Source organism: Nicotiana tabacum, chromosome 11, assembly GCF_000715075.1.
Source record: "Nicotiana tabacum cultivar K326 chromosome 11, ASM71507v2, whole genome shotgun sequence".
Taxonomy (NCBI): domain Eukaryota; kingdom Viridiplantae; phylum Streptophyta; class Magnoliopsida; order Solanales; family Solanaceae; genus Nicotiana; species Nicotiana tabacum.
The window spans coordinates 61,834,660-61,849,887 of NC_134090.1; the positions used below are offsets into that span (position 1 = coordinate 61,834,660).

The 15,228-nt window shown below is 37.0% G+C and overlaps 3 protein-coding genes across 3 annotated transcripts; all 3 read right to left on the bottom strand.

Moving 5' to 3' along the window:
* Positions 1 to 3,294: 3,294 nt before the first annotated feature.
* Positions 3,295 to 4,288, bottom strand: LOC107768196 (uncharacterized). The gene has a single exon (XM_075225910.1). The coding sequence runs from the start codon at positions 4,286 to 4,288 to the stop codon at positions 3,794 to 3,796; it is 495 nt and encodes a 164-aa protein (XP_075082011.1). The 3' UTR covers positions 3,295 to 3,793.
* Positions 3,295 to 7,223, bottom strand: LOC142161741 (putative serine/threonine-protein kinase PBL25). Its single transcript, XM_075225909.1, has 5 exons — positions 6,683 to 7,223; positions 5,254 to 5,450; positions 4,977 to 5,166; positions 4,505 to 4,896; positions 3,295 to 4,396 (listed from the first exon to the last, which is right to left on the bottom strand). Exons 1-5 carry the CDS (start codon positions 6,783 to 6,785, stop codon positions 4,322 to 4,324), a joined length of 957 nt encoding a protein of 318 aa, XP_075082010.1. The 5' UTR covers positions 6,786 to 7,223; the 3' UTR covers positions 3,295 to 4,321.
* A 2,911-nt stretch (positions 7,224 to 10,134) lies between these two features.
* LOC107768194 (putative F-box protein PP2-B12) lies at positions 10,135 to 13,449 on the bottom strand. Its single transcript, XM_016587297.2, has 3 exons — positions 12,971 to 13,449; positions 11,064 to 11,182; positions 10,135 to 10,907 (listed from the first exon to the last, which is right to left on the bottom strand). Exons 1-3 carry the CDS (start codon positions 13,262 to 13,264, stop codon positions 10,409 to 10,411), a joined length of 912 nt encoding a protein of 303 aa, XP_016442783.1. The 5' UTR covers positions 13,265 to 13,449; the 3' UTR covers positions 10,135 to 10,408.
* Between the last annotated feature and the right edge of the window lie 1,779 nt (positions 13,450 to 15,228).

The following is a 15,228-nucleotide window of genomic DNA, read 5'->3' on the forward strand; positions in this document are numbered from 1 at the left end:
ATATCATAAATCAATAAGGGAATCTTCTTCAGTTACTGCTTTTGCTGGGTCAGATAATACATGTCTTATCACCTCTTCAAATAAATGAGTGATTGATTCTGATGCCACAAATCACATGACAGGTAATCCGAATGTTTTTTCTAGCTTTAGATCACACAAAGCACCCTCTTCAGTTACTGTAGCTGATGGAAGAACTTGTAGCAGTGTTGGATCTGGGACTGTTAAACCAACTTCCTCTATTACCTTCATCTGTATTAAATCTACCAAACTTGGCCTTTAATTTGATTTTGTTAGTAAAATCACTAGAGACCTTAATTGTTGTGTAGCGTTCTTTCCCAATCATTGTTTGTTTCTAGATCTTATGACGAAACAGATTATTGGTAAAGGATATTTATCTGGTGAGCTCTATATCCTTGATGAATGGGAGCCACAGTCTATTGCATGCTCTAGTATCGTGTCTTCTTTTGAAGCACATTGTCGATTGGGGCATCCTCTCTACCTTTGTTGAAGAAGCTCTGTCCTCAGTTTCAGAATATTTCTTCATTGGATTATGAGTCATGTCGATTTGCAAAACATCATCGCATCTCGTTAGGTCCAAGGGTTAATATGCGAGCTGAGTCAGCTTTTGAGTTAGTTCATTCTGATGTTTGGGGACCATGTCCTGTTGTTTCTAAAACTGGGCATAAGTATTTTGTCACTTTTGTAGATAATTTTTCCTGGATGACTTGGATTTACTTTATGAAGAGTCGCTCTGAAGTGTTTACTCACTTTTCTGTCTTCTGTGCTGAAGTCAAAACTCAATTCAATGCTTCAGTGCGTATTCTAAGGAGTGATAACGCTAAAGAATACATGTCAGAGTTATTTCAGTCCTACATGAGACAACATGGTATACTACATCAGTCTTCATGTGTTGATACACCCTCTCAAAATGGAGTTGCTGAGAGGACGAATAGACATCTACTTGAGACAGCTCGGGCACTTTTGTTCCAAGTGAAGGTTCCTAAACAGTTCTGGGCTGATGCGGTCTCCACGGCTTGCTTTTTGATTAATCACATGCCATCTACTATTCTTGGTGGCAATATGCCTTACAATGTTCTTTTTCCAAACAAGTTATTATTTATCGTGGAACCTAAGGTGTTTGGAAGAACATGTTATGTTCGAGATGTTCGACCATCTGTTGCCAAGCTGGATCCCAAGGCATTGAAGTGTGTTTTTCTTGGTTATTCTCGCCTTCAGAAGGGGTATCATGTTATTCTAATGAACTTGGCAAATATCTGGTGTCAACTGATGTAGTGTTTTCAGAGACTATACCATTCTTTTATGCACCTCCCATCTCTACAAGTCAGGGGGAGGAAGATGAGTGGCTAGTATATTAGGTTACCCGTACTTTAACAGAACAATCAGATGATGTTTCTCTATCTCCTAACTCTTCTATCGAGCACCAATCGACTATTCTGCCTTCAGCACCTGCTCCAACTGTGTTAGCAAGAACACCAATTGTTCAAGTTTACTCGCGGAGGCGAGAAACAAATGATACATGTCCTGCATCAGTTCCTTCGTCATCTGATCCTCTTCCGCCTGATCCTCCATAAGGCCTTGACCTTTCCATTGCTTTACGCAAAGGTACACGTACTTGCAAATCCATATATTCTATTGCTAATTTTGTTTCCTACGATCACTTATCCCCTGCGTCTAGATCTTTGATTGTGTCTCTAGACTTCATTTCTATACCCAAAATAGTGAAAGAGGCTTTGAATCATCCTGGATGGTCTGAAGCCATGCTTGAGGAAATACATGCCTTAGAGGAAAACCATACTTGGGATTTAGTGAATTTACCTAGTGGAAAAAAAGCAGTGGGATGCAAATGGGTCTTCACGGTCAAAGTTAATCCAGATGGTTCTGTAGCGAGACTTAAGGCCAGACTTGTGGCTAAAGGGTATGCTCAGGCTTATGGAGTAGATTATTCTGACACCTTCTCTCTGGTTGCCAAACTTTCTTCTGTCCGCTTGTTCATGTCTCTAGCAGCTTCTGAGAATTGGCCTTTGCATCAATTGGACATTAATAATGCCTTTTTTCATGGTGATCTTCATGAAGAGGTGTATATGGAGCAACCACCTGGTTTTGTTGCTCAGGGGGAGTACGGGAAGGTCTGTCATTTGAAGAAGTCCTTGTATGGCTTGAAGCAGAGTCCCCGGGCTTGGTTTGGAAAACTTAGTGAGGTAGTTCAAGAATTTGGGCTGAAAAAGAGCAAATATGATCATTCAGTTTTCTACAGGCAATCAACAGCTGGATCTATTCTCCTAGTTGTATATGTTGATGACATTGTTATTACCGGAAGTGATTATGAAGGAATCTCTTCTCTCAGGTCTTTCTTGCATACTAAGTTTCATACGAAAAACTTGGGACAACTGAAATATTTCTTGGGAGTAGAAGTAAATAGATGCAAGAAGGGGATTTTTCTATCTCAGAGAAAGTATATTCTTGACTTACTGGCAGAAACTGGTAAGTTGGCTGCCAAGCCTTGCAGTACTCCAGTGGTTTCTAATTTGCATCTTATGAAAGATGATGTCGATCCATTTAATGATCCAGGTAGATACAGGAGGTTAGTTGGGAGATTAAACTATCTCACTGTGACTCGTCCAGATATTACTTTTGTTATAAGTGTTGTTAGCCAGTATATGTCCGCTCTTACGGTCAAACATTGGGCAGCACTGGAACAGATTCTATGTTACTTAAAAGGATCCCCTAGACTTGGCATATTATACAACAATCGTGGGCATTCTCATATTGAGTGTTTTGCACATGCGGATTGGGCTGGATCCAAAATTGATAGAAGGTCTACTACCGGCTATTGTGTCTTTTTGGGTGGAAACCTGGTATCATGGAGAAGTAAGAAACAAAATATTGTATCTCGATCCAGTGCTGAATCCGAATACAGGGCTATGGCACAGACTACGTGTGAGGTTATGTGGATACATCACCTTCTCACGGAAATTGGGATAAAGCATACTACACCAGCAAACCTTTGGTGTGATAATCAAGCCGCTCTTCATATCGCCTCAAATCCGGTGTATCATAAAAAGACAAAACATATTGAAGTTGACTGTCACTTTATTCGTGAGAAGATTCAGGAAAACTTGATTTCTACTAGTTACGTGAAGACAGGAGAGCAATTGGCTGATGTATTCACAAAGGCGTTAAATGGAACTCGAGTTAATTATCTTTGCAACAAGCTGGGCATGATTAATATCTATGCTCCAGTTTGAGGGGAGTGTTAAAGAATGAATGTAGACATAAAGAATGAATGTAGACAGATTACTTGTACTATACATAAATAGAATAAGTATTGAGATTTGATAGCAGATTTTTAGGATTTTCCTTTTACTTCTTTCCATAGTTAGGATCTTATGTACATGTATGTATATATATATATGTATCACTTCATGGAATAAGATACCAACTTTGAATCTTCCATACCTTGTTTGTCACAATAAGATACCTGCTGGATTGTCCATAATTATAATTTAAAAGAGCTCACTGTGTAATTGTGTACTCATATTCCGAAACCTCAGATGAAGAAAGATGCCATGGTAACATAAGTCCATGTACTTTGATGATAAAGAGATATCAGGGTTTTAATTTCTGAGGCATGGTTTCATGTTTTAATTGCAAATGGTGTCGGTGATTTAAACCCTCACTTTCACCTTCTGATTCCTCATTGCTTGAATATGCACCAAAACTTACATCTTTGGACTTTACGCTGCTTTGTTGCCTTAAACTGAAAGGAATACTGTCATTGAATGAATCCTTCTTTTGAGTCTTTTTTGGCATCTCTTAAAACCTTGCTTTTGCGTCTTGAACTTGAGCTGATTGTTCGAGAGGAGGATTTTAACTTGCTTTTGCGTCTTGATTTGGAACCCCATTTTCCAGATTTTGTTGTCATCCCTTCATGTTTATACGTGCTGTCGTCTTTCTCATTCTCTGAAGATCCTGATGTACTTCCATATCCATAATCAGAACTTGCTCTATCATCCTCATCACTCTCAGCAGCAACTTTTTGATTATCTGTATTATAATGAACTTTTTCGTCATTTTGTTCACTGCTTCGATCCTCATTATCTGAACTCTTTGGCTCGTAATCATCTGAAATCTCTCTATCTGAACTGACTTTCTCAGGTGACAAAGATTCAGGAATCAGTTCATCTGGTGGAGCCACTTCAAGGGAAGTAATAGCAGCTACAACATCACCGATCAAGGGACGAACTGATGGCTCTTCTTGTAAACACATGGCTGCAACCCCAACTGCTTGATTTAAACTTCTCTAAGGAAACTTGTTTTTGAGAAGTGGATCTGCTATTTCTCTGAACCTTTTTGGATTCCTGAAAATGGGTTGTGCCTATTCAATCACACATTTCATAATGAGTTAGAATTTAGTCAAGTTCAAACCACTTTATTTTTAGTTACAATAACACAGAACTAGCGAGAACATAACAACAATGCTCACCCAAGCAACTAAATTTTGCTCCTCTGCAGGCCTTGTAGTATCCACTGCACGGCGCCCTGTAATAAGTTCAAGTAAAACAACTCCAAAACTATATACATCCGACTTGAAAGAGAGTTCACCGGATCTTTCATACTCTGGAGCACAGTAACCGTAGGTTCCCATTACCCTTGGTGATATGTGTGATGTATTCCCTCCACCTGCAAGCTTGGCAAGGCCGTAGTCTGAAAGTCTAGGATTAAAATCTTGATCTAATAGAATATTGGTGGTTCTTAGATCGCGATAAATGATTGGCGGGTTGGCCTTATCATGTAGATATTCAAGCCCTTGAGCTGCGCCTGAGGCTATCTTCATTCTGTTTTGCCAATCTAGTGGCTTTTGATCCTCCTTAATATCTGCAGCAGTGTAACATAATGCAATCAGTAGAGAAGCAAGGTAAAGTGAGGGGGTTAGCTATGTGCATTGAAGTGTTTACCAATTAGATGATCAGCAAGACAGCCCATTGGCATGTATTCATAGACTAAAATCCTCTGATCTCCATCAGCACAATATCCAATGAGACTGACCAGATTTGGGTGGTTAAGGAGAGTTAGCATAAACACTTCAACTTGAAACTCCTTGTTTCCTTGTGTTCCAGTCCTGTCTAGTTGTTTTACTGCCACAACCTATTTAGATATGAAAAGTGAAGTCTCAGTATGTGGAGATGCATAAAAGCAGAAACAGATGAGGAACAAACACTAGGGCCATTTTACCTCTCCGCCTTGAAGTGTTCCCTTGAACACTCTTCCAAATCCACCTTCTCCTATTAGGCATTCTTGTCGGAAGTTCTTTGTTGCACTGGCTAGCTCACGGAATGTGAAAGTCTTAGCGTTGCTATCCCCATTCTCAACGGGGCTAGCTAGGTCAACTTTGTTAGCATTTTCACATGGTGGTTTGTAGTTGTTATTTTCTGTGAAATGCAAGGAAAATGTAAACACAAGCCTGCAGATATGTTACGGAAATTAAACATGACATGCAGGTATTCCAGAACCATCACGCCCCGTAAGAAAAGGAACAAAAGCAATCACAACTAGCCAACTAAGGGGAGCCAAAGCAGCTGCCTTAGATGTTTATGGAGGCGGATTCAAGTAAGTATTGTGTGCGGCCTACTTATTACCATTTATTTATATGCTTATGTGACAGTGGGTGCAAACTTAGTACAAGTATACATATACATTTTCTGGAAATTTTCTAATATAAGAGGTAGATGGAGACCTAAGAAGTATTGGGTAGAGGTGATCAGGCAGGACATGGTTCGTCTGCAGATTTCCGAGGACATAGCCCTTGATAGGAAGGCCTTGAGGACTAGCATTAGAGTTGTAGGATAGGGGTAGTGGAGCTTTCCTTACTGCGTGCCGGGGGTGAGGCGGGGTTGGATTGGGGTTGATCTTAGATGGTTTGCAGTTTATGTTGAACCCACACTATTCTTGTTGTTTATCTTAGATTCCTTAGACTCTGGTTACTGTTATTGCATGTCATTCATCTTTTGATTTTTATGCTTCTGTTACTATAATGGTTTTTACTGGAGTTACTAATGAATTCTCTTTTCTTTTCTTGTTTTCCTTGTTTTTCTTTATTTCCGTCGTTCTGAGTCGAGGGTCTATCGGAAACAGCCTCTCTGTCCTACCGGGGCAGGGGTAAGGTCTGCGTACACATTACCCTCCCCAGACCCCACCATGTGGGATTTTACTGGGTAGTTGTTGTTGTTGTTGTTGTTGTATACATAGAGGCCGCGTAGAAGGCAGAGCTTCCACTTACTTGGTGTTTCTGAAAACTAAGGAAAACAAACAAACATGGTGGCATTTTTCTTCTCTTGAATTCTAAGTCAGCTTATTCTTTTTATTGAATAAGGTATTAGTTCTGAACACCATTAGCATTCACTGTACGTTTCCATGCTGAGATTGTCTTAAAATACATAACTTAATTGACTTCCTACTTGAGTGTCAAGTTGTTTGCATATTCATAAGTGCCTTTCATTCTTGTACAAGATTCTTGACCTCTACAAATACATTCTTCTCGTAGAAATTAATTCAGACAAAAGAAAAGGGGCAGGTAAAATAAAGAGAAACACCAATGTATGTGCTAATAGGAGCTGGCAAAGAAACTATAAATTGGTCCATTTTTTAAAAACAAAGAACATACCAAAATGTGGTGGAGGGGATGGAGCATTTAGGGGGCGAGCGACCGGGAGGTCCTCCGGTGGCTCGTTGGTTTTCTTAGACTGAAAACAAGGGAGGCAACTCATATCATATCATTGATTCCTTATATAGAGCAAGGGAGGCCATATCTTCTTCACAAGATTAAAGAAAAAAAAAATTCACCTCTAGAATAAAATTAGCAAAATGTTAAAAGAAAATATGTCAAAACAAATATATTGATCCTTGTGTTTCACGAGTGGATTTTACATTTGAAGTTTAACATATGAAGGGTTGAAAAATTAATGTTGTGCATGAAATGGTCACATTGAGAAAAAATTAACGTAAAAATGGGAGAAGGAAGGAGGGTTTTCCAGGTTGAAAGATATTGAAGGAAAACAAATTATTAGGAATGGAGGAAAGGGACAAATCATTGGCTCAAGAATTTTCCTCAAGATTTCTCATCAGAGAAAAAAAGGGAGATTTGAATGGTTGTATATCTTGTAATCTAACACCTCTTTTCCTCCTCTCCCATTCTATCTAAGACAAATACTTGTAATGCACCATAACTTCTATGCACTTCATCTTTGTCCTGTTTCCTTTTTTTAAGTTTTTATCTTTTGATGCAATTTTGTGTGATTTAACTTATATATTTTGACAATGTATATAATCCTATATTATCAATATATTTTAACATGTTGTAGTTGGTAATCAGTCTTATTTATCAAGTTGTTCATTTCATTTTTTGGATGATTATATGTATTTACTTTTTAGATAACCTAATAAAGTAAAAAAATTCTTTCACACTATTAAAAGTAAAAAAATAAATAAAACATTGTTGCGTCCTCCTCGATCACCTTCTCCAAAAAGGTAAAAGAAAAGAAAAAAGAAAGAAAACTTTTTATCTCTTACTATAATAATGACAAGATAGAGTTGCTCAAGTGGTAAGCACTTTCCGCCTTCAACTTTTAGTTTGCGGGGAAAATTATTTTTTTATACAAGCATTCTAGCGATAGGAGTATTCGCACGGGGTAAATATTATTTTATACTAGCATTCTAGCTATAGGAGTATACACGTTGTATAACTCTTAGATTTAGTCCATCAAAACTCATGCTTCCTTAAATTTTCTACGTGCTTTATACCTTTATATTACCATTTGTAAAAGATTTATAAAGAAACGGATTAGTTAGTTAGTTATAAATTATATACTAGAAAGTGATGCTAGTCACAAAATAATGAAATTAAAGAAAGGAAATTCAGGCATTAGTTTCCATATAAATAAACTGAAGTATGTCATCAAGTACAAATGAATAAAACTTCCTCTTTATACGACATAATATACGATTCTAAAAACCTCAATGAGATTTTATCTATTTACAACATATGATACACAACTCTAAGAACCTAATAGACAACATAGTTGTAGTACTTTGTTACCATCTCAACTCAAAATAAAATATAGCAGAATTAAGCGGCAGCTATCTAGTGTTTCTAGATCACACAAGTTGAAAATGAATAGAATGGACATAAGCAGAAGAATTCACGCACATGACCATCCCAGAAAAGTAAGAAAAAGACTATTACTATGTATAGTTGGAATTGTATTTCAGGCAGACGGCAAGAATGAAATGGTGCTTCATTTTAATTTTGAATTCCATGACATGAAGGCAACCAACTATTTGAAAAGCACCATAATACCTATTTTAGTACTGAGACGTTACTAGCACTACGCCAATATAATACTAGAGATGAAGAACGCATGAAGATGTTCACAATTTTTTTGTTTTATTAATGGATAGAGTGTTCAAAAATCTCACTACACGTATCCCCACAAGTGGGATATGGTAGTGTGTATGCAGACCTTATCCCTATCTTGTGCAACTCGTATCCACGATTGAGTACTTGAAATTTCAACATTCATCCAACCATGAGACGAAGAATTAAAAGAATCGGGCCAATCTACGTTTTGATTAGGGGGCATTCGTATCTATACCCGCTTTTTGTGTCACGTTTTAACTTGTGCCCGCTTTGCAAAAAAAAATAAATTACAAGTGTACCTGCTTTTTCCATAACTTCAGCATACGGGGCTGAAGTAGTAAATGCAATCACGCAAAACTTCAGCATTCTAGTAGACGGCCTGAAGTAGCAAGTGTGTTGAACCAAGTGTGCTGAAGTTTTTGTTTGTAATTGCTGAAGTTTTTGTTTTTGTAACTGGCGAAGTTTTTGTTTTGTAACTGGCGAAAGCTGAAGTTTTTGTTTTTGTAACTAGCGAACTTCAGCTCTGCTCTAGAACTGAAGCATCACAATTAACAGTGATTTTTTAAGAAAATAGCAGTAATTTGCTGAGCTTGGTGGTGATTGAAATGAAAGACAGAGAAAGACGTGCCTAAAAATGAGAAAGAGAATGCAGGTTTGGCTTCTCAATTTCCAAAAAATGAGAGCAGCGGCAGCTACTGGATAACTTTATTTCTTTTTAGTTACGACAACAAACTATGAAAAATTATTTTTTCTGAAATCTCTGCCAGCACTGCAAGAATGAGTGGAGAAGAGTAGGAAGTTGGATCAACTCATACTCAAAAGCAGAGGAAAAAGGCTAAAAGCATGATTTTGTTACCTTATAACTAAAGCAGCGTGGCTTCTGGAGATAAATACCAGTTTGTTTTGTAACTTGAAGAAGAAAACAAAGGAGGAGAAGGAGGAGGAGAAAGGGGGCTCAAGTTATTTAAAAATGGGTACAAGTTAAAAGTTTAAAAAAAATTAGGTATAAATTAAATGGGGGCGACCAAATATGGCGCTCCGTGCAATTTTTTTCTTCGATTAGCCGCAACACAAGTGAGCCTTTATTTCTATGGGCCACTTTTCTCCAAGTGTAGAGATAGGTACAATGGTGAATGGTCCAAACTCAAAATGTCGATATCTAATCAAGATCCAAATGCATAAAATGGTAGAACAGCTGTTAAAATAGCACGGGCTAGCCAGTTTTCGGACTGATCATTCAAAAATAGCCAGCATTTGCCAAGTCATTAGAAAATAGCCAATATTTTGCTTCAACAAAACCGATCCAGCATAATATACTGGAGTTCGGTGCACCTGTGCATGAACTTCTAGCATATTATGCTGGACTGATATACTCTGCTGGCTCCAGTATATTATACTGGAGTTCCAGTATACTTTGTTGGAACTCCAGTAAAATATACTAGAGTTCCAGCAACGTATACATATTGGAGTTCCAATATATTATATTGGAATTACAGTATATTATGCTGGAATATTTTCCGGATTTTGAGCAATATTTTGTTCAAATTTATCTTTACATAAAAAGTGACTAAATTTCAATGACTTTTGAAACTGTGGCTATTTTTGAATGACCACTTATAAATCTGGCTATTTTTTAATTTCTCCCGAAACAGCCCCGTTCGAGATCCAAATGCATACAATGGTAGAGAGCCATATTCGAGTTAAGACAAAATAATTGAAACAAATTATTACTGCCACAGAAGGGAAGCATTACAATAAAACATTAAAACCTATCATCATAAAACAAACAAAAATATAATAGACAGACACGAAAATTGTGCAATTTCTTCTATAATTATGGCCAAGACTTTAACCACGAGATCTTGCTAGGCGCTTGAACCCTCCTGGTCTTTAGTTCCTCTTTTTCTTGCTCTCATAATTTATTTAGAGGGGAAGTAGTTGGAACAGAGAAACAAACTTCCATAATTAAATAAATCATTTGCCCTCCTTAGGCCTGATATCAATCCCTTCAACAATTAAGCCACTTTTCCAGTTACCTCCCTTCAGCTCTGTCAAGCTCATCTCCAGTTCAGCTTCTTGCCCCCTCTTGACAAAGAATTCTCCCAATTCAATTTCCAACCACCCATCACTTCTCTGCTTCGGATAACGGCCTTCCGGTTCATAGGGTGTATCCACTTCGTGTCTCAATATGTGAGCCATGTGGTGGGTGAATATTCCTAAGCGTCTCGGGACTACTTGGTACCTGTGTCTCCGACCTCCCTGAGGATCCAAATAAACTGTCTGTGTTTCTCTTTCATGTCCGGTAATCCCTACTGAGCTCTCTGCAGGTTGGTTTCCAAATCCATAGGTCCTGGATTTTGTCGTGAAGACAAGGTAAGCGCCATATCTAGTGTCAGGTGAGAGCATATTGGTGTTAATTTTGCCAGAAAGGTCAAACCAGCAGACATCAAGAAGCTCAGCAACTTCTGAGAACCTATTTCCATATACATACACAAAATCAACTTCGAATGAAAAAATAATACTTTATCTCCTAAAAAGATCTCCAATCTTCTTAACAGTTAGAAATTAAAAGTGCTATAAGTTTGCTACTTAAATAGGAGTATCAAAAGTTACTTGTGATTTGAAATACCTGGACTCGGGAAGGGAAATCCATCTCCAATATCTAGGCGTGTCAGCCCAAACAATCTTAAGCGACCTTGCGGCTAACATGTAACATTTCTTTCCACTCCATTTCTCCAATGAGAAGCTCTGGTTTGTATCAACAGTAAGTCAGATGGATACTTAGCAAGTAAGTAACAAAGTTAAGGATAACATGGTGGGTCTAAGCAGAGAAAGCAAGAGTAAAATGAGCTACAATATCACGTGTGGACCAAAATTCAAAAGCAAAAAAGATCAAGTTGTAGCAGAAAAGAGAATGTCATTTCCATGATATTGTTATGTATTTAAGCTTTGATGGTGGAGCCACACTATCTACAGGTGGGGCAAACTGGTCCCATTACCTTTTTTTTTAAATTCCTTTGCTACTCAAAAGTCAAAAGACCAAAAAGACGGGGAAAAGGGGACAGGGCAGTGCTATAGTTTATGCAACCACCTAAATGGCAACAACATTTACAGCAGAAATTTTCAAAAGTTTGTGAGCGGGCATCACTATTTGAAAGCTACTAATTTGATATGCATGCAAAACAAAAGTACAAGTAACTATATAAACCTCAACTTTCACATAAAGTTGGCTGTCATGATGTGAAAACAGAAGTAATTGTTTCACACATATGAACAAATTATAGATAGAAGCATCAAGCCATTCTTTTATAAAGGATATATGCATGCAATCATCTGCCAGTCAAGTTAAAAAACTTCCAGTTGAGAAGAAATGGAGCAAGGGTCGAATATTTTCTAAAACAAAAAATGTATGACTTCACATGACACCATGCAGTATTATCCAAAGTAAAAGTACTAAGTATAAAAGGAGAAATCAATGCATAGGTGCAAAGTATAATATAGATTTAATATTACGCAACATGGATTATTTGCCTCTAATTTTCTAGATCTTTCCATATTCACTCTACTTCTTTACGTCATTATCTCTCAGTTGGCCAAATACTAATGAAATTTATCTCTCAACTACTAAATCCGGTTTCTTGAGCGACATGAAGGTCTTCTCTTCTATCAATTTGCATAAATTTTGCATTTGAAAGCCACTCAAACAACCTCGTAATTTGGAAAATCACAAGGTTATTGTTAATCTATGTTCTAGATTTCAGTGCAGATAAAAAGATTTGATGCTACCAATATTACACATGTTAATTTTTATAAAACAACTTAAAATAAACCTCTGGTACAAACTAGGGGAAGAGCTATTCTATTTTAAATGGAATGCAGTTATCTGATTTCTTCCATCAAAGTGGGTGTCAAAGCAAGGTATAGAATGCACTCTCTCCACACAAAAAAAGAAGAAGACAGAATCTGAATCCCAAGTCTCAAATCATATAATTCTTGGTGTGATACTGTGATTTGCACATTCATTCCTCAAATTTTCCAAATAAAATTTAGACACTACAAAATTTTACAAAATGTTTGAAAAAATCATCATCAAGAAAAGCAATTTGTAGGACTCCTTAAGTAGTAACAGTGCCATATAAAATGGGACACATTGAGTTATTTTTACTTTATTTTTCCTGTTACAGACTTCAGCTATCCACTCCCCAAAAAAAAATGCATTTTCTTGATCTTATTATCTAAATAGTGCATGCGTTTTCTTCGGGAGTTCTACTACGATATTTCCAATGTGACCGTAGCAACAATAAATTGGAAGAGTTTAAATTTGTGTAAAAAATAGTTACACGACAAGATCAGTTAAAAGGTAATTGCTGGTAGCTATGTTTCAAAAAATTGATTGATAACTAGAATAAATAGTAATGGTGTGAAAAATTCATCACACTTTCAATGCATATAACTTAATTTTTAATTTGAATACAATAAACGAAACAAATAAAAAAAAATAAAGTACTTATCATTTAGTAATTGAAAATTAATTACCTTGGTGCCACCGTCAATGAGGATAGGATGATCACAGAGGTGCAAGTAAAGCTCTTTCTTCGAACCGACCGCGAGTGAATCTGGACCGTCAATGGACCGGGAAATGATGTCACCATAATCCGGCGGCAAAAACCGTTCCCAAACGGCGTCGGATTCAGCAGCCGACCGGAAAGTTGAAGCCACGAGCGAAAGCCGGCACGCGTCCTTAGGACTCGTTAACGACAGCGCGTTAGCTAAGCAACCTTCCGGCAGTTCGTCGCCGCCGGCGAAAATTTCATAGCTCTCCACCGCCATTTGCTATATATATCTGTAAGTATATCTGTATGTCTGTATATATAAAGATTGTTGTCGGTATAGTTATTTGGATGACTGTTATGATAGAGAAGAGTATATCTATATCGGGTGAGTACGAATCTGAGCGGGGCGGAGAGACTCTATTTATAGGAGAGTTATGCTTAAAAGAAGAAACTTTTTTTTTTTTTTTTTTTTGTTAAATTTCTCAATCGGTTGCATGATTTCCTTGCTAAGTAATCTAAAAGCTATTTCCTTTTTCGTTTTCTTTTTTTATGTATAATAAATGTATAAGGTTGCCTTATGTTTTCATATACACTTATGTCTTCATATTCATTGTATATCTTGTATCCTTATACTCTCTTCTTTTAATTTTATACCACACTATTGCAATATTTTTTCCTTTTTTTTTCTAATTCTAATTTTTCTAAATTATATATAGGGGTAAGGAAGGAAAAATAGAGAGGAAATTATAAGGCGGGGATCAAACTTTCACCAACAAGTTGAAAGTTCATATAAACAACCAATTGAGCTACTATTAAGTTTTCCTATTACAATATTATCATTTGTAGAGTCAAAAAAGTTTCCTATTTAACCATGACTTTTTTCTTGTATCTTTTAAATATTTTTTATGCAAAACATAACATTAAAAATATAATACTTTTAATGCTAAGAGCCTCTGATAGTATTTTTAAAAAAAAAAATTAAGAAATAGAAGTTCAAATTGACACTGAAAATTTAGAAACTTTATCTCTTGCATTTCAACCTCCCTCCCCCGAAATTATTCTTTTTGAAACGGAAGGATTAGCTCAGATTATTTTTTTCAAGTTTGCTTTTGTAATTGTAACTTTTTTGTGTTGCATGATATATTAAAATCATGTGATGACGGGTCATCACTTGTTTTAGAAATAAATTATGTGTTCTGAAGCCTTAAAACATCTTTCTGTCTTACCTCGATTTACGTGCGCAATCCGGACGCGTATCCAGAAAGCATTATGTGAAAAATATGTGAAAAATGATAAATTTTGCCTTTAAAATAAATTTAAGTTGACTTCGGTCAACATTTTGGATAAACGAACCCAGACCCGTAATTTGATGGTCCCGGAGGGTCTGTAGGAAAATATGGGACTTGGGCGTATGCCCGGAATCGAATTCCGAGGTCCCAAGCCCGAGAAATGAATTTTTAAAGAAAATTATTTTCTAGAATATATATGAGTTTTTGGAAATGAAATGTGTTTGGAATTTGATGGTACCGGACCCGTATTTTGGTTCCGGAGCCCAGTACAAGTCTTATATGTGATTTAAATTGAGCCTGTAAAATTTGGTAAGAAACGGAGGTCATATGACGTGATTCAGAATCTTAGTTGTAAAATTTGAAACTTTGAAAGTTCTTAAGATTTTCTTTGATTTTGATGCTAAATTCACAGTTGTTGATGTTATTTTGGTGATTTGATTGCACGAGCAAGTCCGTATAATGTTTTTAGGTTAGTGTGCATGTTTGGTTTGGAGCGCCGAGGGCTCGGGTGAGTTTTGGATAAGCCACGGAGTGGGATTGAACTTAGGAAGCAATAGGTTTTCAGCTAGTATGTTGCAGGTCTGCAGGATTCGCAATGCGAAACATTTATCGCAAATGCGAAGAAGACCTGGGCTGCCTTGGTCGCAAATGCGACCTGTTCATCGCAAATACGAAATGTCCATCGCAAATGTGAAGAGGATTGGAATCCTCAGGGTTCGCAAATGCGAACCCCTGTTCACAAATGCGAGATTAGCAGGTTCTGAAGGGTTCGCAATTATTGCGACATCTGCGACCTGCAAATTCATGACTTAGACGAAAATCTTTCATTTTTCAAACTCTTTCAAAACATAAACTCTCTTGGGCGATTTTTCAAGAAGAAAAGTTCTTCTCCAAATCGATTGTAAGTCATTTCTAACTCGTTTTCTTCAATCTTTAACATCTTTTCACATGA